The following is a 23734-nucleotide window of genomic DNA, read 5'->3' as shown; positions in this document are numbered from 1 at the left end:
CAGCTTTTTGTCTCCTTTTTGTTGGATGGGTTCCGAGAGGGTTTCCATACGGGCCTCATTACTCTCCCGCAGGGCTGTTGGACGGGTCCTAACCTGCTATCCGCGGCCAACGATCCTGAGGCTGTCACCTCTCTCATCCAACAGGAGGTCGACAAGGGGTTTGTCATCGGTCCATTCTCAGACATTCCTTTCCAGTCCTGGCGCATCAGTCCCATTGGTCTTGTTACTAAACTGTCATCTAATAAAAAGCGTCTCATTTACGACCTCTCTGCGCCTCATATGTCGGCCATCCCGAGTCTCAATTCTCTCATCCCATCCGAGGAGTATTCAATGCAATATTCCTCGGTCGACGAGGCAATTCAGTACATTTTGCTGGCAGGGGCCGGGGCTTGGTTGGCTAAAGTAGATATAGCCGATGCTTTCAAGCAGCTTCCTATCCACCCTCAGCTTTGGAAGTATTATGGCTTCAAGTGGGCGGGCAATTACTACTTCGCCAACCGTCTCACTTTCGGGTCTAAAAGTAGCCCGTGGCTTTTCGACCAACTAGCCAAAGCACTGCACTGGATCCTTACCCATCATGGCGGGTTATCCATGGTAGTTCACTACCTGGATGACTTCCTTATGGTAGAAAGTCCTAGTCAGGTCCCATCCATTCCTCACACTCTTTTGGATATTTTTGCCCGTCTTCAGGTCCCTGTCGCTGCCGCCAAGACGGAGGGCCCGGCCACCAGGGTCACCTTCTTGGGCATAATTCTGGATACAGTTAAGATGGAGGCCAGCCTTCCCAGCGAGAAATTGCATCGGATCCGATCTGCCATCTCTCGGGCGGTCCGGTCCCTCTCTTTGACCAAGGTCGAGTTGCAATCCTTGCTGGGGATGCTTAATTTCGCCACCAGAATCATGCCTCAAGGCAGGACCTTTCTCGCCAGTTTATTATCTCTGTTGCCCTCCGCTCCAGAGCAGGATTCTGTTGTCCATCTCGACGGTCATGCCATCGCGGACCTGTGCATGTGGGACAGTTTTCTGTCCACTTGGAATGGCATTTCGCTATTCGTGCCTCAGTGGGGTTCAGCTTCTCCTCTCGTTTTTTCCGATGCCGCAGGGTCATTCGGGTTCGCTGCCATTTTCAGGTCCCATTGGTTGGCCGCCGGATGGCCGCCAGAATTGGCCTCTGATCCTGCTGCTCTTAAATCCTCTCCCCTCCTGGAACTATATCCCGTAGTGGCGGCAGCCCAGGTTTGGGGTCACCTTTGGTCTAATTCGTCCGTGTCCTTTGTCACGGATAGTCAGACCTTGGTGGACATCGTTAACAAAGGCAGGGCCCAGTCGTTCAAGATCATGGCTTTTTTGCGCAAGCTAGTCTGGCTGTCCCTCCGCCACAATTTTCATTTCCGATGCATACATATATCAGGCGAGCAGAATAGGGCCGCGGACGCACTTTCCCGCTTTAATTTTCCCGTTTTTTTCCAGGAAGTGCCCGACGCGGATCGGTCAGGTGCGCCCGTGCCTCATTTCAGCACCCTCACCCTGGGCTAGATGTCCTCATAGACGAAGCCAAGGGTCTGGTCAGAAAGTCTCTTTCGCATAATACAGCGAGGAATTACCAGGCCGGCTTGAGGGCGTTCGATAAATTCTCCAGAACTCACCCAAGGGGTCTTCATTCCGAAACGGCTCACATCATGGCCTTTTTAGCCCATTGTCACTACCAACTGGGGCTGTCACACAATACCATCAAACTCTATTTAGCTGGGCTGCAACACCACTTCATGCTGGATGATCCACACCGCGGGTCCTTTTTCTCTGTTCAGGCCATTAAGGCCACCCTTCGGGGTATTCAGAAAGAGGGTCAGGGGTCCCAGAGCCGTAGGCAACCCGTGTCTAGCGAGTTGTTTAGGGCTCTCTCCTCGTCTTTGGACGGTCATCCTTTTGGGCCCTCCACTAGCTTGGTCTTGAAAGCAGCCATGTACCTCATTTTTTATGGGTTTCTTAGGCCGGGGGAAGTTTTAGCCGGTCCGAACCGTCAGGGTCACCCGTTGAAACAGCATCTGTCTTGGGGCCGAGGTTGCTACACTCTTCTCCTTCCCTCTACCAAGACCAGTCAGACGGGTCCCCCTACTGCAATCAAATTTTATCCGTCCTCCAACTTATGGTGCCCAGTTCAGGTGCTGCACCAATTATTATCACTCATTCGGTTCGGTCCTTCAGATAGTCCTCTCCTGCCGCACGCCGGCAAACCCCTTACCGCCACACGGTTCATTACCTGCATCCGTGCTCTTGCCCAAGGTTTAGGATACGACCCCAAAATTATATCAGGGCATTCTTTCCGCATAGGGGCAGCTTCTGCCGCATCACGACATCAGGTGCCAGCTCACGTCATTCGAAGCATGGGGCGTTGGCGGTCCTCTTGCTACACTAGATATATTCCTGATCCTCAACTTGAGATCGCACGTGCCTTTTGTTCGTTGGCTTTGTAAATCATGTAATAAAATGTTTGTTACTAATGGTTGTTTTTTGCCCCCTTTTCTTGGTGTACCCTCGTCGTGGCTCCCGGCATAATTCAGCCACCTTGCTCAGGGCAGGGGTCTCTGCGTACGCTGACGTTTCCTAGCCCTGACCATAAATAGGTAAGGCTGGTTCCAGCCTGCATTTGTGGGAGGGGCGTCTGGCCTTATATTCCGCTCACTCCCGTCCAGCCAGGCGCCCGAGCTTCACGCCCCTCCCCCCCGCCCCTTTTTCCAAGGTTTCCCTGGGTATGCCCCCTTTTCTTGGTGTACCCTCGTCGTGGCTCCCGGCATAATTCAGCCACCTTGCTCAGGGCAGGGGTCTCTGCGTACGCTGACGTTTCCTAGCCCTGACCATAAATATATTTTAATGCAACAAAATCTGTTACAAAAACAGCACTATTCATGATAACATGCTACATTAAAGACAATGCTTAAGATTTACCAGAGGCATTTTTTAGAAGTTTTGCATGTTAGTTTTTGAGTACCATTTAACAGCGTCTTGTAAGATGATATAAGACGGTATGGAGATCACATTCAGGGCTGAGTAGCAGAGGAACGATGAAATCCCCTCGGGTGAGAGGACTTTGCCATGTACCACACTTCATTATGACGGTTGAAAATTTGAGAAGGAGCATCATAGCCACCATGTATGAAGTATGTATCATCAAACGGCAGAGCAAGGAGCTCCAGCTTCTCTGCTAGGGCTTTAGCTTGCTCAGCATACATAGTGTTTAGGGCATATCCTCCAAAAGTCCTGAAAAGAATGGAAAGCTTACATGAATATCCAGAAGATATAATATATATAAAAATATATATATATATATATATATATATATATATATATATAGGCCCTTAATATGCAGACACTACAGAATTCTGGATTTAAAAAAAAAAAAAAAAAAAAAAAAAAAAAGTTGAAAAATTGTGTTTTTGCATTTTAACTCCACTCACTCCAGCTTTGAAATATGGTAAGGATGGGCATGTGGTTAGCCATGTTAATGGGTTTCACTACACTTTTTAAAAGTTGCAATCTCACTCAAGTAGGAAAACTGGAGTAGCTTTTCTAGATCAGTGTTGGGTGCCTTTAGACATTGCGGATTTTGTTGCCTAATTTTCTGTGAATGGAATTTTTTTTTTTTAAATCAGTATTCATTTGAACAGGGAGGAGAACACATTCTGCAAGCCCCATTCAGGCAGGTGGAGACGATTTTCAGTTGTGGGAAATTCTGCAGTGTGTGAAGGCCCCCTTAGGCCCCTTTCACACGGGCGAGATTTCTGCGCCGGTGCAAAGCGTGAGGTGAACACATTGCACCCGCACTGAATCCGGACCCATTCATTTCTATGGGGCTGTGCACATGAGCGGTGATTTTCACGCATCACTTGTGCGTTGTGTGAAAATCGCAGCATGCTCCTGTGCGTTTTTCACGTAACGCAGGCCCCATAGAAATGAATGGGGTTGCGTGAAAATCGCAAGCAAGTGCGGTGCGATTTTCACGCACGGTTGCTAGGTGACGATCGGGATGGGGACCCAATTGTTATTATTTTTCCTTATAACGTGGTTATAAGTGAAAATAGCATTCTGAATACAGAATACATAGTAAAATAGGGCTGGAGGGGTTAAAAAATTTTTTTTTACTCTCCTTAATCCATTTGTTCGTGCAGCCGGCATCTCTTCTGTCTTCATCTGTGAGGAAAAGGACCTTTGATGAGGTCACTACGCTCATCACATGATCCATCACCATGGTGATAGATCATGTGAATGACCATGTGATGAGTGTAGTGACGTCAAAGGTCCTTTTCACCACAGATAGACAGAAGAGATGCCGGCTGCACGAACAAGTGGATTAAGGAGAGTAAAAAAAATTTTTTTAACCCCTCCAGCCCTATTTTACTATGCATTCTGTATTCATAATACTATTTTCCATTATAACCATGTTATAAAGGGAAAATACAATCTACACAACCTTGAACCCAAACTTCTGTGAAGAAGTTCAGGTCTGGGTACCACATTCAGTTTATCACGCGTGTTTAAAACGCATGGCACCCGTGTGATAAAAACTGAACGGAACACAATCGCAGTCAAAACTGACTGCAATTGGGTACCTACTCGCGCGGGTTTGCCACAACGGGACGCATTCAGACCTAATCCGGACACGCCCATGTGAAAGAGGCCTTAGGTTTAAGAATTTAATCAAGTGTGACACTTGTCCTGAAGTATGACAGACTGTCTGCAGGTATCTCCCCCCCCCACGTGATAGATTCCACCAGTGTACAGTCAGACCTGTTCCTTCTCATCCTTGCACCTCTGCCCATGAAAAAGCAGAGATCTGCTACACACATAAGGACATCTCACGTACAGAGCCATTAAGACTTGATTGAGCAGACATTTGAAATTGTGGAAGACATTAGGAGGCTTTAAAACAGTTTGTTAGTGTTTTTCTGCACTTTGTCTTTAGTGGATTTTTGCTCCTGTTTTGATACATTTTATGCAGTAGATTTATGGGAAATATGAATAAAATGTGTCCTGTTTCATAACTGTCCTTTTTGGTCTTAAGTGGCATGCTGTAGCTCTTGTCCTTTTTACATACTTATTTGTAGGAGGAAAAACAATGTCACAAAGAACATTGAAAATGCATCAGCTTTGGAACAACTTTCTTTGCGTTTATCAAGCGTTTTACACACCAACCTTTATGTGTTGGCCATTGAGGTGTTGTGGCCTAAAGAGGCTTTGTCAGCATAATCAACCCCATTAACCCAGGCATACTGACTGTGCGGGCTCATCATGTTGGGACACAGCTCTGTCCTCATACCGATGGCTAGGCCTCTCAATGAAGGGGGGGGGGGGCGGAGTGCTCAGAGGATTCAGCCCTGCCTCCTGGTGCTCCGACTTTCCCCTTTGCATATGACTAACAAATAACTGATGCCCTTATTTTGTCCATATGCTAAATGACTGTATGAGGAGCCCTACTAGGCAGTATCCTTGGTTTAATAGGGTTGATCATTCTGACAGCCTCTTTAATGGCTTTGTGGGGACGGATATAATTTAAAGAGGACCTTTCACCTGTATAAACTATGTTAACTGAGTATGCTGCCATATAGAGCGGCGCCCGGGGATCTCACTGTACTTATTATCCCCGGGCGCTGCTCCGTTCTCCCGTTATAGGTTCCGGTACCTTTGCTTTTTAAGTTATAGTAGGCGGGACTTACCTTGTCCTGTGGGCGTCTCCTTCTCCTAGGCTGCAGTGCTGGCCAATCGCAGCGCACAGCTCACAGCCTGGGAGGTTTTTTTCTCCCAGGCTGTGAGCTGTGATTGGCCAGCGCTGCAGCCTAGGAGAAGGAGACGCCCACAGGACAAGGTAAGTCCCGCCTACTATAACTTAAAAAGCAAAGGTACCGGAGCCTATAACAGGAGAACGGAGCGGTGCCTGGGGATAATAGTAAGTGCAGTGAGATCCCCGGGCGCCGCTCTATATGGCAGCATACTCAGTTAACAGTTTATACAGGTGAAAGGTCCTCTTTAAAAGCAGAATATTGGCACATTTCTGGGAGTTTACACTTACACAGTATTAGTAAATCTGCACCACTGTTTGCAGAAAAAAGTGACAAAAATGCAGCAAAGAAACAGCTGAAAGTTATTTTGGCCTTTTAGTACGAAAAATAAAAATGCCCTTATGCAGCATGTTACCTGTCAAGTTCAGCCTTTAGTGAGGTCTTCGAAATCAGCCCCATCACTCAGTTCAATATGCCCGTATGAACTTTACCTTTTAGGCATAATCAGGTCGTCATGTAATGTGTGCCATAGTTTGACGATTTTTTCCCCACATCACTTACAAAATAAAGGGGACCATGATCTCAACTGGTAATCACTTACTTGACATATACAGAAGCTGCAGGACGTGGCTCCAGGTAAACCTCAGGGTCTGTAGGTTTTGCAGGATACTTCACAAAGAAGGACATTGTAGTGTTCTCAGTGGGTGGTTTTAATGGCACGTGTACCATCACAGGTACAGTCATACTCATCTTCAGCCCTATAAAAAAGTAAAGGCTGGAAAATGAGAAATTTTACAGACAAGATGATAGAACATATTGCCTACAGTCTCCAAAACCCCCTCACTGGACAGCCAAATATTCATTTATGGGGTCAATGGTGTACAGTAGAACTGGCTTAGTTGTCCAAAGGACATTAGTTAGTGCATAAAATTGAATCAATTTGAGGATACAGTAGTAATTACACTGGTTTATAAGTAGCACTGTTTAAAGTTAAGCATGGAAAAGGTATTGAGGTAAGTCTTTGAGGGAGCACTGAAAAAAAATTATATGGAGGAAACCAGTTTTCCTTTACACCAGTTTAATAAATCTACTTCAAGTGAAGCTTGATTGCAAGGATAGATTATATCTGGGGAAATTAGTATTACACTCACTGGTAGTCATCTCCATGAGAGCACATCCTAAGAAATAAAGTGAAATAAACACTTAGGGAGGGACCACAGCACCAAGGACCTTGTGTCCAAAAGCCATGTCCTCATTGGCGAAAACATCAAGCCTATAAGGTTTAGTGAAGGTATGAGCCCTCTTCCAAGTGGCCGCCCTGCATATTTGTTCTGAGGTATTGCACATAATTTTGCTTTGGAGGACGAGTCACCCTTCCAGTCCTTTAACCAGATGGCTCTAAGAGCCGAATTAGAAAGGGCAGAAGCCCTAGCAGAAAATGTTAAAAAGAGTCAACAGAAGCATCCGCAAGGAAATCAATAGCATTAAATATGGTTGGAAAGGAGGAAATCAACTCATCTAAGGTTTCCCTCCTTAATATGATCTTTTAATTCTTTCATCCATATCTTCAGGGATCTTGCAATAGAGGTGGCCGCAATGGCAGGTCTAAAAAAAAGGCACCTGCCATAGTCTCCCAGCTCTTTTTCAAATAAATCTAAGCCCTTCTATCCATGGGATCTTTTAGGGAACCAGAGTCCTCAAAGGGAGGGCTGCTTTTCTGGAAATTTTGCCAACTGGGGCATCCAATTTTGGGGCTCTGTCCCAATAGGCCGAAACATCCTCAAATGGGTATTGACGTTTTAAGGCAGAGGGAATAAAAAAATAAATAATCTGGTCTGCTCCACTCTTCTGATAAGTGGCAATATTTTCATGGACATCAAAACCCTTACTTTCTAGGGCCCAGACCTTCAAACATGGAGTCTCTAACAGACTGTGGCTCTTTACAATCATCCAACCCCATGGTGGTTCTCACTACTCTAAATAAGGAGCTAATATTTTAGGCCTAAAAAAAAAAAAAAAAAGTTGCTTTCCCGCTACATGATCATCAAAAGATTCATCTGATGATGGTCTCCCTCTTCCTCCAATCCTGACAACAGTTCCTGGTCGCTGGGGGAGGGGGGGAGGAATGAAGCGGCTACAGAGGTGCTGGGGAGAGTCTCCAGGAGGCTATTAACCGACTCCCTCACTTTATCCCTGGATCATCTGCTTTAGGCTTGTCATAAGAGATGGGCCTCATCCTCCAGTAGCTTGCCTACACAGACTTCAAATAGTTACCCTCAGGCTGGGGAGAACCTTTCTTACAAATAACACCCTTTGTCTTTAGATCTGGAAACTTAAATATAAAGATAGCCTTATAAGACACTTGAGCTATAGAGATTTTGGAGAAAACCCCCCCCCCCCCCCCCAGTCTACAGCATTGTGCCTCCTCCTGCTGCCGAAACTGGAATGGACGTCGGCGCCAGCAACCGGAAGTGACGACAGATATCGGCAGCCGAACATGGCCACAGAGGTCCGCGCGTCCAGGAGACCTGTAAAACCTCCCGATGGAGAAGGGAGGGGAGCGTCAGAGGTCCAGGCTCTGCAGCGGCTTCCTGAGAAGCCTTATGCCTCCGGGTAGGCCCTCAAATACTCACATGGGGCACCTGCAGCTCTCATTGGTGTGGTTATGAATCCAAACTATCCCTTAGGACAGGAAACCGAACTGGCGTGAGGGAGGTTGGTACCTCCTTTAAAGTGGTTGTGTTTCTCTCTTCCCCCCTCCCCCAATTCCTGTCCTGAGGGGGCGGATGCTATCCAAGGGTGCTGTAATAGGCGAGGAGCAAAGAGGGGGGTTCTTTACCAGTTGCTTTATATGCCTCAGTAATAGCATTCTTTATCCAGTGGGATATGGAGCTCTTTGCACTTTCCTACCCCTAATAGGACAGAAGAACTGAACAAACAAGTCTATCCTCCATTCTTTGATAACAACCAAATACTGAACAGCCCTTCTCACATCCAGATTATGGAATTTAACCTCTTGTTCATTTCTGGGATTGCCACAAATTGAGGAAATGACAATATCTTGGGATCTGTAGGAGGTAGATACTACCTTTGGAAGGAAATTGGGGTCTAGTTTAAATATTAGTTTATCCTCAGACTCTAGGGGGTCTTGGCTGGACAGAGCCTGGAACTCATACTTGATATTGCTACGAAATTATTATTATTTATTTTAAGTGTAAGCCACTTGATAGACAGTGAATCTATAGCCAGGGTCAGCAACCTCCAGCTGCTGTGAAACTGCAATTCCCAGGCTCAGTGGCTCCTGCAACTACTATAGAAGTGAATGGAGTATTCTGGAAGTTGTAGTTTCAGGACAGCTGGAGTGCTGATCTAAAAAAGGTTCAAGCGGGGAAATCTGACAAGCCTAAAAAAGAACTCTACTCAGGTTCCACCATGTTTTTAATTCTAGGCTTCAGCCTATCTGCAGCTTTTAAGAAGCTAGATATCCAGGGGACTTCAGAAAGACTGGTGTTAGAGGGCACCCAGAGCAGACACCTGAACCCTTAGTGTGTTTGGGGAGAGACCCAAATCCATTCCATCCTGACGAAAACCCAAGCATGAGAGGGATATTGGGAGAGGACTGGTTAAATCTGTCGCCACACCAGGAGGTGAATTTATTCAAAATTTTAAGATATGCCTTAGAGGTATTGGACTTCCTACTAAGCATTAGGGTACCCACAACTCTCCCAGAGACCCAGCCCTAGGAGGATGGACTGCTCAGTAACCAAGCTGACAGCTTGAGTAGCCTGGGTTCAGATGATTGATTGGACCCTGCGTTAGAAGGTCCTCTTTTGAAGAGTACAGAATTGGATCCTCCTGGCTGAGGGATCTCAGACCGAACCAGCCTCTTCTGGGCCAAAAGGGGACCACCAGGATTAGGGTACATTTTCTCAAAACTTCTGCAGGACCCTCAGGATTGGGGGAAAGCATAAACTAGATCCAACTTCCAACCTTGGGTAAAGTTTACTGCCATGCAGGGAACCCTTGGGTTGAGGGAAAAAGGAACCTTGCGGTTTCTCATTCAGGCAAACAGATCCAGACTTTGATTGCCCCAATGTTCCCAGATCACCTGAAAGGCTGTTTGACAAAAAAAAAAAAAATTGCCTGGATCTAGTCGGTCTACTCAGGAAATCTGCCCTTAAAGGGTTTCAGTCACCTGAAAAATGGGTATTAAGCTGGCTGACATTAGCACATCACTAATGTCAGCTGAACATAACTATTAGTGCCATCTTGCTGCCTAAGGCCTTGAGGAAAATTAATGTATAATATGCTAATTAGCCTCTAGGAGCAGTGGGGCCTTGCACCTGCTCCATTTGCCCACCTCTTTTCACGCCCTTCTCTTGATTGACAGGGCCAGGAAGCACTACTCCTCCCGTCGGCCATGTAAATCTTGCACAGTTCAGTATTCGGCACAGGCAGGTAGTCAGCAGCCGCCGAGCGTACTTCCCTCACTGCGCAAGATTTACACTGCATAAATGGCTGGCGGGAGGAGAGCAGTGCTGCCTGGCCCTGTCAAGAGAAGGGCGTGATAAGAGGTGGGCAAATGGAGCAGGTGCAAGGCCCCCACTGCTCCTAGAGTATATTATAAAAGTTTGTTTTTCAATAAAGGCTTTAGGCAGTGAGATGGCACTAATAGTTATGTTCAGCTGACATTAGTAATGTGCTTATGTCAGCCAGCTTAATACCCCTTTTTCAGGAGACAGCCTTTGAGGTGCACTGCTGAAAAGCACTTTAAATTCCTCTGCCAAAACAAAAACTGGCTTGAGAGGTCTTAAAGGATCTGTCTTTTTATTTGCTAGTCTATTAGAGTTAGTCTGTCAATGATTGCTAAGAGATCTGTAATTACCTTATAAACAGCTTTCATTAATGGCCCCTGTCTCTTTCCACTGTTCCCTTAAAGGACCTTCACTAGAGCTCATCTGTCTCCCAACTTAAAGGGCTTCTGTCACCCCACTAAAGTTTTTTTTTTCTACTTATAATCCCTATACTGCGATATATCAATAGATAATGTTAATAATTTTCGTTCGGTAGATAATTTAAAAAAACTGACTTATCATATGCAAATTACCTGTCTACCAGCAAGTAGGGCGGCTACTTGCTGGTAGCAGCCGCATCCTCCTCATAAACACGCCCCCTCCTCATGTTGATTGACAGGGCCAGCGAACGCGCTCGTTCTCTGCTGGCCCTGTCTGCATTCAAAATCTGATGCCTGCGCCGTACCTGTCTTCAGTTGGCACAGGCGCACTGAGGGGAGGATGCTCGCTCGGCCGCTCCTTCCTCAGTGCGCCGGGTGTAGATGTGATGTCACCGGCAAGCCCTTTAATGGGAGCAGAAGACAGGGGCGGTCCTTCACACTGCATGTCTGCATTAGGCTTCAGAGTGAGGAGTTGTGTCTCAGTAATCTAATCTGATTGGCTGGCAGGAAACTGCTGGTTACAGCAAGTGTGTAAGGGAAGGTAGTTTTGGCCTCAGAACTGGCAGAGGAGCCATCTTGAGATCCTCATGTTGTAGGATTTAAGACAGCCGTAACTAAAGGAAAAACTCAAGGAAAATGGTGGTATGGGAAGAAACTAAAGATTGCTTTACGCATAATGCTGCTGCAACAGTAATATATGCTAAATAGATTTTTTTTTTTATATGAAAACACGACAGTTAGCCTTTAAAGATGTCAATGCCTCGTTCCTCCCCGATGCTGGATGTAATCCACCGCTGTGGAATTGTCCGAGTGGGCTAGCACATGACTATTCCTTGCCTGAGCTTGTGTTGCTGCAAGACCTTCCCATATTGCCTGAAGTTCCCTGTAATTGGACGACATCCTCCTCTGAGGTTCAGACCAAGTCCCTTGGAAGGAATCCATGGCTGTAAGGGCATCCCAGCCCAAGGAATTGGCATCTCTCAATGGAAAAATGCTTTCCCGACTCCAGAATACCCCAGTCTGCAGATTGTTGTCTGAGACACCACTGTAAATAGATCCTTGCATCTCTGATAAGAGACATCTTCTGGTCCAGGGTGGACCAAGACCTGTTCCATTTATGACAAGAGTCCTAGCATCTTCATGCCCTCTGAGCAAATGGGTTTCTTCAGGAATTGCTGGATTCTGAGTTTAAGAACCTGAATCTTTAGGGGAGGCAAAAAGGATTTCTGGAGGATGGAATCTAGAAGAATGCCTAAAAATACCCTCTGGTTGTCTGGAAGGAGGTTGTATTTTTCCCCAATTGACTATCCTGCCCAGAGCCTGAAGATGGCAAGATCAGCATCTTCTGCTATGACCAAAAGATCGTCCAGATACCGAACTCTCGGCATCCCTTTCGACTTAGTGAGGCCACTACCTCTGCCATGATCCTGGAGAAGATAAGGGGGGGGGGGGCAGAAGAGATTCCAAAAGTCAATTGAAATGATAAATCCTTCCAACTGTACTGCAAATTAGGTATTTTCTGGATTGGGAAGGAGGGGGTGGATTGGGACGTGAAAATAAGCATCCTTAAGATCCATCGTGGCCATCATTTCTTGATCAGCTTTACTGCAGACCTTAACGTTTCCAGTTAAATCTGCTATAGGTGATATATTTGTTTAGGGGCTTCAGATTTATTATAGTTCTGAATCTTCTGTTTTGTTTCTGTACTAGAAATGGGGAATAGTGACCACTTCCTATTTCCCTGCTGGGAACACATTCTGTCCAACAGCATAAGAGAACTATAATGCAGGGGCGTAACAACCATAGCAGCAGACAATGCGACTGCTATGGGGCCAGGCCAAGAGGGGGCCCAGTCTTAGTTGGGATTATCTCTTCTACTGGAGGTGAAAACTTGGTCAGGACTCTACAGTCTAAAGAAACAACTTTTAGCAAATGAGGCAGTGGAAAAATGTTAATTCCTACACCGTAAACCTGATTTGGATGTAAATACCCTCAAATTTAAGCTGACAGTCTGCAGGTAAAGCACATCTTGTTAGTTTCATTTCAAATCCATTGTGGTGGTGTATAGAGCCCAAAATGTTAGAATTCTGTTGATGTCCCAATATTTATGGACCTGACTGTATATCACACACTAGTGTTATAAAGCACACTGGCATGGGTTTGGAAGTTTCCACATTATAGGCCAGATGTCAAACTCCTACACCAGAATATTTTATCTTCAAAATACAGAATTCAAACTTACCAACGTTTAGGTTAGTAAAAATTGGGACACTGGGAATCCCTCACCTGGGAATGCCCAACTGCATCCAGAAATGCCCAGCTATTAGCCCCCACCCATTTTCTGCTCAAGACAACCTGAATTTGCCAGGACCATCTCTGAAAGTCGGGGACAGTTCCTGCAAATTCAGGACAGTTGGCAGCTATGAGAGTTTCTCTAATGTACTATATGATAGAGTTTGACATTATGAAGTCTAGAACGCTCCATTGTTACCTTAAAGCATTGGATGCCTTTATTCTTTTAATGGTTTTTGACCATTAGGGTACCTTCAGACGTGGCAGAAAATTCCACGACTGAAATCAGTTCCATTCCCCTCAATGAAGCTTGCAGAAATCCATGTGCTCGCTGCCTCATTCAAGAGAATTTTCAGTCACAAAATCTGCCGCGTGTGAAGGCACCCTTATTGTTCTGGTGCCATGTTAAGTCAGAATTGTTAGCATTTTATTATATCTGGCAGGATTTCAGTCATTTTAATGGCAAGCATAGCGCTGCAGAACACAAATCCTTACAATATGGATGTGAACAGAGTCTACTATAAAAGACAACCTACCGTAAGCATTGTTCCCATTGATATACATAAACAGGCGGTTGAAACTAATCACCATCCCGCTGCCAAAAATGTCCTGTTTTAGTGAAGTTGTTACCCAAAGAGTTTCTTCATACTGACGAAGTTCAAAGTCCTGAAAATGTAGGAGTTGTTAGAAGACAATTAATCCGCTGTCAACAACTAGGTTGACCAGTTAGATTCTGTAAATTTCCTTTAGCAACTTTGATGTTCATAGGTTGACCAGTTAAAGAGTCTCCTATTGAGCTCCTCTCCTGATCTCCCTCCTATTCACTGACTATAGATCTGAGCAGTGATTACAGACTGCCTGCTCACTGAAGTATCAGATAACAGCAGTCTATGGAGAGGGGACAGGGGAGAATGGAAGAGGGGTTTCTGGAGACAGAGGGACTGAAACTACTGCTGGTGTATAAGGGATACATACTGTCTTAAAGGGCTTCCGTCAGCAGATTTGCACCCATTTGACAGGGCCAGGCAGTGTAACCACCACCACACCTGGACCTGTCACTCAAAGTCCAGAGGGCTTGGCAGTTAGAAAGCAGAGCCTCTAAGTAATGGTAACACCCCCCCCCCCCCCCCCCCATTGCTCCTAGAGGCTCACTTGCATATATTTAAACATCATATGTGCATGCGATGCTGAGAAAAATGAACATTGGACCAGGGGTGGGATTCAAACTTTTAACAGGTTCCCTACTTGATCGAGGTAAGGGGAGAAGGAAAAAAAAAAAAAAAAAAAGGGGGGTTAATCCTGTACTCCTAAAATAGGAGATATGGGATAAACACACAGGGCACCAGAGGTAAAGACCAAAGTGGAGAAGAAAGTGGAATAGAGTTCAGATAATACTGAACAGCGAGGTGATAGAACCAAAAACCAGGGCAGCCTAGGTGATGAACTATATGCAGGAAAGCGATATAGTAATATATACTCAATAGCAGGCACACGTGTCAAATATAATAGACAAACACACCAACTATCAACGGTGTGCAAAGTGATGTTCACTTCTATCTCCACCTGCCGCCAGAGCACTGGATCAGGACTCAGCCGGTAAACGCGGTTCTCCGATCCAGTTGTAATTTTATTAACTGGCTGAAGTCCATGCCTGCATGGGACCAATGAAGATGCCTTCAGCTGCCAAGTGCACAGCCAACAGTTCAGCCAGTGTCATAGGTACAAATCTGCTGACAGATGCCCTTTAACCCCTTAAGGACTCAGCCCTATTTCACCTTAAGGACTTGGCCATTTTTTGCAAATCTGACCAGTGTCACTTTAAGTGCTGATAACTTAAACGCTTTGACTTATCCAGGCCGTTCTGAGATTGTTTTTTGTCACATATTGTACTTCATGACACTGGTAAAATGAAGTAAAATTATTATTTTTTTTTAAATACCAAAAATTTGTAAAAAAAAAAATTGTAGATTTCCAAGTTTCAATTTCTCTACTTCTATAATACATAGTAATGCATCCAAAAATAGTTATTACTTTACATCCACCATATGTCTACTTCATGTTTGGATCATTTTGGGAATGATATTTTATTTTTTGGGGATGTTACAAGGCTTAGAAGGAAATCTTGAAATTTTTCAAAAACCCAATTTTTAGGGACCAGTTCAGGTCTGAAGTCACTTTGCAAGGCTTACATAATAGAAACCACCAAAAAATAACCCCATTCTATAAACTACACCCCTCAAGGTATTCAAAACTGTTTTTACAAACTTTGTTAACCCTTTAGGTGTTCCACAAGAATTAATGGAAAATAGAGATACAATTTCAAAATTTCACTTTTTTGGCAGATTTTCCATTTTAATAATTTTTTTTCTGGTTACAAAGCAAGGGTTAACAGCCAAACTCAATATTTATGGCCCCGATTCTGTAGTTTACAGAAACACCCCATATGTGGTCGTAAACTGCTGTACGGGCACACTGCATTGCACAGAAGGTATGGCATTCCTTTCAGTTTTTGGAAGGCAGGTTTTGCTGGACTGGTTTTTTTGACACCATGTCCCATTTGAAGCCCCCCTAATACACCCCTAGAGTAGAAACTAGAAAAAATTGTATATTGATCTATCCTGAGGACAGGTCATCAATAGTAAAGAGCGGACAACCCCTTTCATTCCATCTAAACTGCTGGATACTGCTGTGTAATGCCTCCATCACTGCTGCAGCTTCTGAGGGTCGGTAGAGAGTTAGGGAGCAGGAATCCTGTTCATCCATGTCCTGTATGTGTTCTAAAGGGAACCTGTCACCAGGGTCACTCCATACAAGTATTGGCCTCACAAATAATTCAGAGCATTCATAGTATAAAAGTCTTTCCATTATAAAGTCACTTAGACCAGAGTACGGGAGGTACGCATCAGGTTTGGGTACATTCACAGAGAAAATGGCTGGTTTCATAAGAGTGACAGTCTATGGTGTGTTCAATTATTTATTTTATAAAAGGGACAAGGAATACTGATCAAAATATTGACTCAAAAACAGGACATGTCCTATTTTGTCTGTTTTCACAGCCCAGATACAATTGAAGGTGGCCATTTTCTCAGAAAAACATCCATAAAAAAAGTAAGTGAATTGCTTTGAGTGTACCGTTAATCCCTTGCCAACATCAGTCGTACATATACAGCAGATGTTGGGCCTTTAACCCCTTATGTACCAGGCTCATTTTCACCTTAAAGACCAGGCCATTTTTTTGCAAATTTGACCAGTGTCATTTTATGTGTGAATAACGCTTTTACGTATCCAAGCCATTCTGAATTTTTTGACTCCATTGTACCAGTGTCATGAAGTACAATATGTGACAAAAACATTTTTATTTATAAAAAAAAATTACCAAGTTTACCAAAAATTTGGAAAAATTTGAAAATTTCCAAGTTTCAATTTCTCTACTTCTATAATACTTTACATTTCCCATATGTCTACTTCATGTTTGGATTATTTTGGGAATGCCATTTTATTTTTTGGGGATGTTACAAGGCTTAGAAGCAGACCAGTTCAAGTCTGAAGTCATTTTGTGAGGCTTACATAATATAAACCACACCCCTCAAGGTATTCATAACTGATTTTACAAACTTTATTAACCCTTCAGGTGTTCTACAAGAGTTAATGGCAAATTGAGATAAAATTTTCAGAATTTCAATTTTGGCAAATTTTCCATTTGAAGACATTTTTTCCAGTAACAAAGCAAGGGTTAACAGAAACAAAACTCAATATTGCCCTGATTGTGGTTTTTAGAAACACCCCATATGTGGTCGGAAACTACTGTACAGGCACACGGTAGGGTGTAGAGGGAAAGGAGTGCCATGTGGTTTTTGGAAGGCAGATTTTGCTGGACTGGTTTCTTTACACCATGTCCCATTTGAAGCCCCCTAGAGTAGAAACTCCACAAAAGTGACCCCATTTTGGAAACTATGGGATAAGGTGCCACTTTTGTTGGGACTATTTTTAGGGTACATATGATTTTTGGTTGCTCTATTACATTTTTGTGAGGCAAGGTTACCAAAAAGAGAAAATCAGAAATTTCATTTCCATTTGCCATAAACTGTTAAGGAACACCTAAAGGGTTAATAGAGTTTGTAAAACCTAGAGGGGTCTAGTTTCTTAGATGGGGGTCACTTTTATTGAGTTTCTACTCAAGGGGTGCATCAGGGGTTCTTCAAATGGGACATGGTGCAAAAAAAACTAAAAAATATCTAAATTTGCCTTCCAGAAACCATACGGCGTTCCTTTCCTTCTGTGCCCTGCCGTTTGGTCATACAGCAGTTTATGACCACATATGGGGCGTTTCTGTAAACTGCAGAATCAGGGTAATAAACATTAAGTTTTGTTTGGCTGTTAACCCTTGAATGGAAAATTTGCCCCCAAAAAATAGCTTTTTTTGCACAGTTTTCATCTGTGGGGTTAGGTCATGGGGTATTTTTATAAAACAGTTTCTTAACGCGGTGATACCTAATATTTCTACTATTTTAGTTTTACAAAAAAAATAAAAATTTAAGAGTTTTATTTTTTGGTGTCTGAAGTCTGAGAATCATAGTTTTTTTTTTTGATAGTCAGTGGCTAAATGGAATTAAAATTGGTGAAGGGGGGATTATAAATGTAGTACTCCATGGAAGTGTAGTACTCCCGGAAGCAACAGTCAATGCAGAGGCCTGGATGATCGGGGCACGTGTCACACCAAGTGGTGGTGTCCTTCCGTATACCCCTCCTGTGACACTGCACCTTTTTTGGGGACAGTCCCTTCTTTCCAGTATGGGGGACCACACCTGGAAAGTTTCGGCCAGGGACGATCCAGGAGCCTCCAGTTCCTGAGGTACTCTGGCCTGCTCTTTCCCGGTCAGAAGAAAAAAAAAAAAAAAACACCTTGACTGCCTCATAGAACTGGAGGAATTTCCCTGTGTTGCCAGCGCAAAAGAGTTGTACAAGGCAACCTGTACCAAGTAGACTGCAACTTTTTTGTACCATGCCCGGGTTTTGCGAATGGTGTTATATGGCTTCAGGACTTGATCAGAGAGATCAACTCCTCCCATATACCGATTGTAGTCAATGATACAATCGGGCTTGAGGACAGTTGCCATGGTACCTCGCACAGGGACAGGTGTGATGCCATTTCTGTGAACAGTACAAGGACATCCCTCTTGTCCTTATATCTGACCAGCAACAGGTTTCCACTGGTAAGGGCACGGGTCTCACCCCTGGGGATAGGTACGTAGGGAGGCCATGTTGATTTTTCCCACACGGTCCCACAAGCGGATGTGGAGGCGAGGGACTGGAGCAAGGGGATACTAGTATAAAAGTTATCCACATACAGGTGGTAACCCTTATCTAGCAGTGGGTGCATAAGGTCCCACACAAGTTTCCCGCTAACACCCACAGTGGGGGGGGGGAAGGGTTGGAGACATTCTGGGGGTTGAATATGGGAATCTTGCCCCTCGTACACAAAACTTGTAACTGTACCCTAAAGTACTCAGTTTGTACAGCTTCACGCCATACCTCGCCCGCTTAGAGGGAACATACTGCCGGAAAATGAGTCTCCCCTTGAAAGCAATGAGAGACAACTGACCTCCCTTCCAGGTACATAGGCCTCCAAAATTTCCAAATGGCCTCAGACTTGGTACGTGTCATGGCCATACTGTAAAGCGGGGTCCGGTAGAGGACATCCCCACTCCAATAATGCCTAACAGTTTTTTTTGACTAAGCCCATATGCAGCACGAGGCCCCAAAACATCCTCATCTCGGCTGCACTGACCGGAGTCTAGCCAAAAAGGAGCCCGGGCGTTGAGCAATGAACTGTTGGGCATACAAGTTAGTTTGCTCCACCATCAGATTCAAAGTGGTCACTGAAAAAAAAAACTAAGTCATATTCAGTGAGGCCCACTGCAAATCTGGATTCCTGGTTGACCAACAAATCAGGCTCAAAATCCTCTGGGGTACACCATGCAAGTTCACCGGTAGGGCGCTCAGGCAGACTTAACTGGTGGGCCGGGAAACTAGTACAAGCTCCAGAGCTGCTCGTACTAGTGTGGGCCACAGGGTCTCTGGCATGGAGTTCCCCTTGCTCCGCATTATCATCGCTAGATGAGGACGCGGATGACAAGAGGAAAGTGGGGTCATCCTCACTGGGGCTCTCGAATTCGGAGGCATACAGGGTGTATGCCTCCTCGTTCGAGAACGGCCAGCGGGCCATAGGGGAGTGTGCACGGAAAACTTTGTTCAGTGTGCGTGGGGGGCGGGTGTTCACGTACTTTGCCCTACACCTCACACTAACTAAAAAGATTGAAAGCCCCAAAAAGTGAAAAAAACAAAACACCACACGATTCAAACGCGCGGATCAGGGCAGTCTTTAATATTGATTGGACCCTGGGCAAGAATTTACTTGAGCCCCCTGGATACCCCCCTAAGTCAGCTCCAATCAGATATCTGCACATAGACTAAGACTCTTGGTCTATGTGCAGATATCGGATTGGAGCCGACTTCTTATTTTCTCTTTTGCACATAAATGATTTAACTACCGTATATTCCTTAGTAAAAATGACCAGTCCACACCACACGGATCTTTATTGATGAGGGCCCTCCTGAACAAAGATTGGTAAATGTGGCCGGGTGGCCCCAGTTCAGCAGACAGAGAACCCAACCCCTTATGTCTCCTGGGGCAGTCTATAATAATCCCCCACTAATTTATGAATGGGGTTGATTAATAATTTGGTGACCGGTCTAAATTTCTAATATAAAATAAAGTCAATATGCATGATTGCGCTCTCCTTACCTCCTCCCGGCGCAGCAGCACGTCTGGCTGTGTAAGGTGAGTGAGTCACTGATCACGTGAGTCACCACCCAATCGCATTAGCTCCGGAGGCGGAGACTTAGGCTCCATTCACACGTCCGCAATGTGGTTTGCGGATACACGGAGTCACAGATCCGCAAAACACGGAAAGCGGCAATGTGCATTCCGTATTTTGCGGACCGCACATTGCCGACATAATAGAATATGCCTGTTCTTGTCCGCAATTGTGGACAAGAATAGGACATGTTCTATTTTTTGCGGAAACAGAAGCACGGATGCGGAAGTGCGGATCCGCAAATGTGGATGCGGACAGCACATTCCGTCCCCATAGAGAATGAATGGGTCCGCACCCTTTCCGCAAAATTGCGGAAAGGATGCCGACACATTTTGCGGACGTGTGAATGGAGACTTAGTCCCTGCTGGCTGCTCCACCAATCACCAGGCTGCAGTGAGTCACACCCCCTTTACCATGTGACAGCGCCGACGTGCTTGCTTGTTCTGAAGACTTGCGAGTGAGAACTCCAGCACCGGCGGGCAGCGGGTGACACCCGGTGTGGCCAGCACCCCCCTCGCAATGCACCACTCACACAGCATAGACTAGTGAATGGGAGTCGGGAAACGGAGCTCCCTTGGGCCCCCAGGAGCAACTGGGCCCAGGGCAGTTGCCCCTTTTAACCTGCGGCAAAGACGGCCCTGGTGCTGATCAGCGGTACAAAGCTGATGTGGGGTGGGCGATGCGCTAACAGTGGCCGGACGCTAAGAGTGCCGGCCACAGTCAGTGCATGGAGCGAAAAAAATAAATAAATACAGGTGTATGAGCGGGGAGAGGAGCTCCAGCAATTCAAGTCTGCCACTCCACCCGCCCAGCCAATCAGAAGCGATCCTGTCACAAGACCCCCTGGGCATTGTACCAAGGTGCCTGCTGAATGATTTGAGCAGGCACCTGGTTCCGATCACCGCCCACCGGTGATCGGAACTACACAGGGCGTACCTCTACACCCCGTTTCCTTAAGTACCAGGACATCAGGGCGTACCTGTACGCCGTGTCCGTAAGAGGTTAAAGATAATGCCTGCTCCGGAGCGAGTGCTATGGCTGCTGGGTGCCTGCTCCTACATACAGCAGACATCTGCTGTTAATGTCCGCAATCTGCGGTAAAGCCATCTGGCCATTTAACCCCTCAGATACTGTGGTCAAATGAGACCATCGTGCCTGAGGGGGCCAAGACCGGCAAACCTGTGCTTCCAGGTAAGGAACGTCTCCCCCTGGTGGAGATCAGGGAAGGCGGTCATTCATAGTAATGAGCCCGAGCCTATACTAAGCTTCCAGGCTCATTACTTGTATATTACAGTTCAGGCCAGCAGGTGGCAGCACTGAACTATAGCCATTTCTGTATAGAATGGAGCACATTCCATTATGCTGTACAAGTTGCAATCTGATGACTGCAAGTTTGAGATCCAATTGGGGACCTACAGTAACAGAAAGTGTTATATATTTAAGCCACCCTCGTCCCCACAAAACCAAAGTAAAAAACTTCATTGGCATTGCCACTTGTGAAAACACCTGTACTATTAGGCTATATGCACACAACCGGATGCATTTTGCAAAAAAAAAAAAAAAAAAAAAAAAGTGTATGTCATTCGTTTTTTGCAGATCCATTGTAACAATGCCCAAAATGGACACGATTAGGACATGTTCTTTTTTTGCGCAGCTACGGAACGGACATACTGATGCGGACACATGGTGTGCTGTCCGCATTTTTTGTGGACCCAATGAAATCAATGGGTCCACATCCTATACGAAAAAAAAAAACCAACTCTATACCTTAAAGGGGTTCTGCACTTTCATTTAACTGATCTATCCTCTGGATAGATCAGTTAAATGAAAGTGCAGAACCCCTTTAAGTTTTCACTTCTCCATTCAAAAATAGAACATATCCTATTATTGTCCACATAACGGACAAGGATAGTTCTGTTCTGTCAGGGGCCAGATGTTCCATTCCACAAAAAACAGGATGCACACAGACATCATCCATATTTTTGCAGACCACAAAATACTGAAAAAGCCATACAGTCGTGTGCAGGAGGCCTAACAGAGGCCATCAGTCAGCTTTCTCTAACGCCTGGATCGCAGACCTGCTAGGGATGGGAGAACTTGTGGTCCACATTCAGGTTATCTAAGAACACCGTTATGGATTCCTCTACCACAGATCATAAGTGACGGTCCATGGTAGTGGAATCCATAATGGTTTTCTTAGATAATCAAGACCTTCTAAACACAAGTTCTCTCATCCCTAATACACAACCATTGGAGTAGGTGAAGCTCCACTGCATTAACAAGGACATTTTCCACCCCAGTCATGCAGTAGTGACCACCATGCTTTCCCAGTTATATAGACTACGACAACAGGATTTATTTTTTTAACCAGTTAACAGGAAAAAAAATAAAATAGTAATTTTATAACATTAGGTAAAAAAAAAAAAAATCATGAAATCTGCCCCAGAACACCCCTCCCCCACACTTACATCATATTGTTCCACCAGCCGGTACTTTGGACAGTCATAATGGTGACAAAATGGAGGCAACTGGTTCTGACTGGAGACATCAGAAGCTTGTACTGCAATCCCCAGTACAGAGAGCAGCCCCAGCAGAAGTCTTCTCCTCACCTCCATGTCTGGATGTGTCTGAGGGGAGCTCAGCTGCTGATATAGGAGGTGGATATGGGTGGAGCAGAGAACGTTCCCAATCAGCAAGGTAAAGCCTGGAGTTATGTCCGATCACCCTCACCTGGGGACAAGGATGTGTGGAGGGTTTTATAACTCATTGGGGGTCATTCATCATGCTTGTCTGGTTATTTTAGAGTGCGATCAGACAGGCAGAATGGATTAGTCTGTCGCTATTTTGCATAATATTTAAAAGGCCTCATGCACACAACCGTATGTATTTTGCAGTCTGAAAAAAACAGATCCGCAAAAAATACATCTAGCCCCTAATAGAATAGTACTGTCCTTGTCCGTAATACAGACATACGGAAACAGAATGCACACGTAGTAACTTCCATTTTTTTTGCAGACCCATTGAAATGAATGGTTGCGTATACGGTCCGCAAAAGAAACAGAATGGACACGGAAAGAAAATACGTTTGTGTGCATGAGTCCTAAAGAGTATCACAGCAGGTGATGAATTAGGAGTTGCGTCTTTGTATTCGTCAGGGTGAAGGTGGATTGGGGCACATTTATCAAGTTCGCCTGTTTTTAGCCAAAATATCAGACTGGTGTATTTCATTCGGCCGTCTTTCTTTTGCTGAGTATTTATTACAAGTCGCACAGCAGGTGATGAATTAGACTCGGTGTATTTTTATTAGTCTGACCTCTAGTGGTTCTTTTTCAGTTGAACAGGTTCATATTCACTTAGGCCTCTTTCACACGAACGTAAGGGCTTCATGCCCGTGCTGTGGACCGCATACAGCGGTTCCGCAATACACGGGATACCAGCCGTGTGCATTCCGCATCACGGATGTGGACCCATTCACTTTAATGGGTCCGCAAATCCGGAGATGCGGTGCGGAATGGAAGCACTATGGACTGCTTCTGTGGTGTTCTGTTCCGTGAAAAGATAGAACTTCTTTTTGCGGAACGAACAGATCACGGACCCCATTCAAGTGAATGGGTCTGCGATCCGCATGCGGCTTCCCCGCGGTCTGTGCCCGTGCATTGCGGACCGCAGCACGGGCACGGAGCTCTTACGTTTGTGTGAAAGAGGCCTTAGACTGGTCTAATTAGTATATGAGCATGGAAAAATTCATGTATAAAAAAATACACCTACATACACATAAATAGATCAGAAAAAAGTCACAAAAATTATAAAAATTCAGTTTCAGTCTAAAAAACAAT

At 45.1% G+C, this 23734-nt stretch overlaps 1 protein-coding gene across 1 annotated transcript; it reads right to left on the bottom strand.

Moving 5' to 3' along the window:
• Window positions 1–3038: 3038 nt before the first annotated feature.
• LOC120999341 (heme-binding protein 2-like) lies at window positions 3039–22513 on the bottom strand. The gene is made up of 4 exons (XM_040430209.1): window positions 22367–22513; window positions 13557–13686; window positions 6376–6532; window positions 3039–3258 (listed from the first exon to the last, which is right to left on the bottom strand). Exons 1-4 carry the CDS (start codon window positions 22511–22513, stop codon window positions 3039–3041), a joined length of 654 nt encoding a protein of 217 aa, XP_040286143.1.
• Between the last annotated feature and the right edge of the window lie 1221 nt (window positions 22514–23734).

Source organism: Bufo bufo, chromosome 4 (assembly GCF_905171765.1).
Source record: "Bufo bufo chromosome 4, aBufBuf1.1, whole genome shotgun sequence".
Taxonomy (NCBI): domain Eukaryota; kingdom Metazoa; phylum Chordata; class Amphibia; order Anura; family Bufonidae; genus Bufo; species Bufo bufo.
This window is presented reverse-complemented; position numbering and strand designations above follow the sequence as displayed.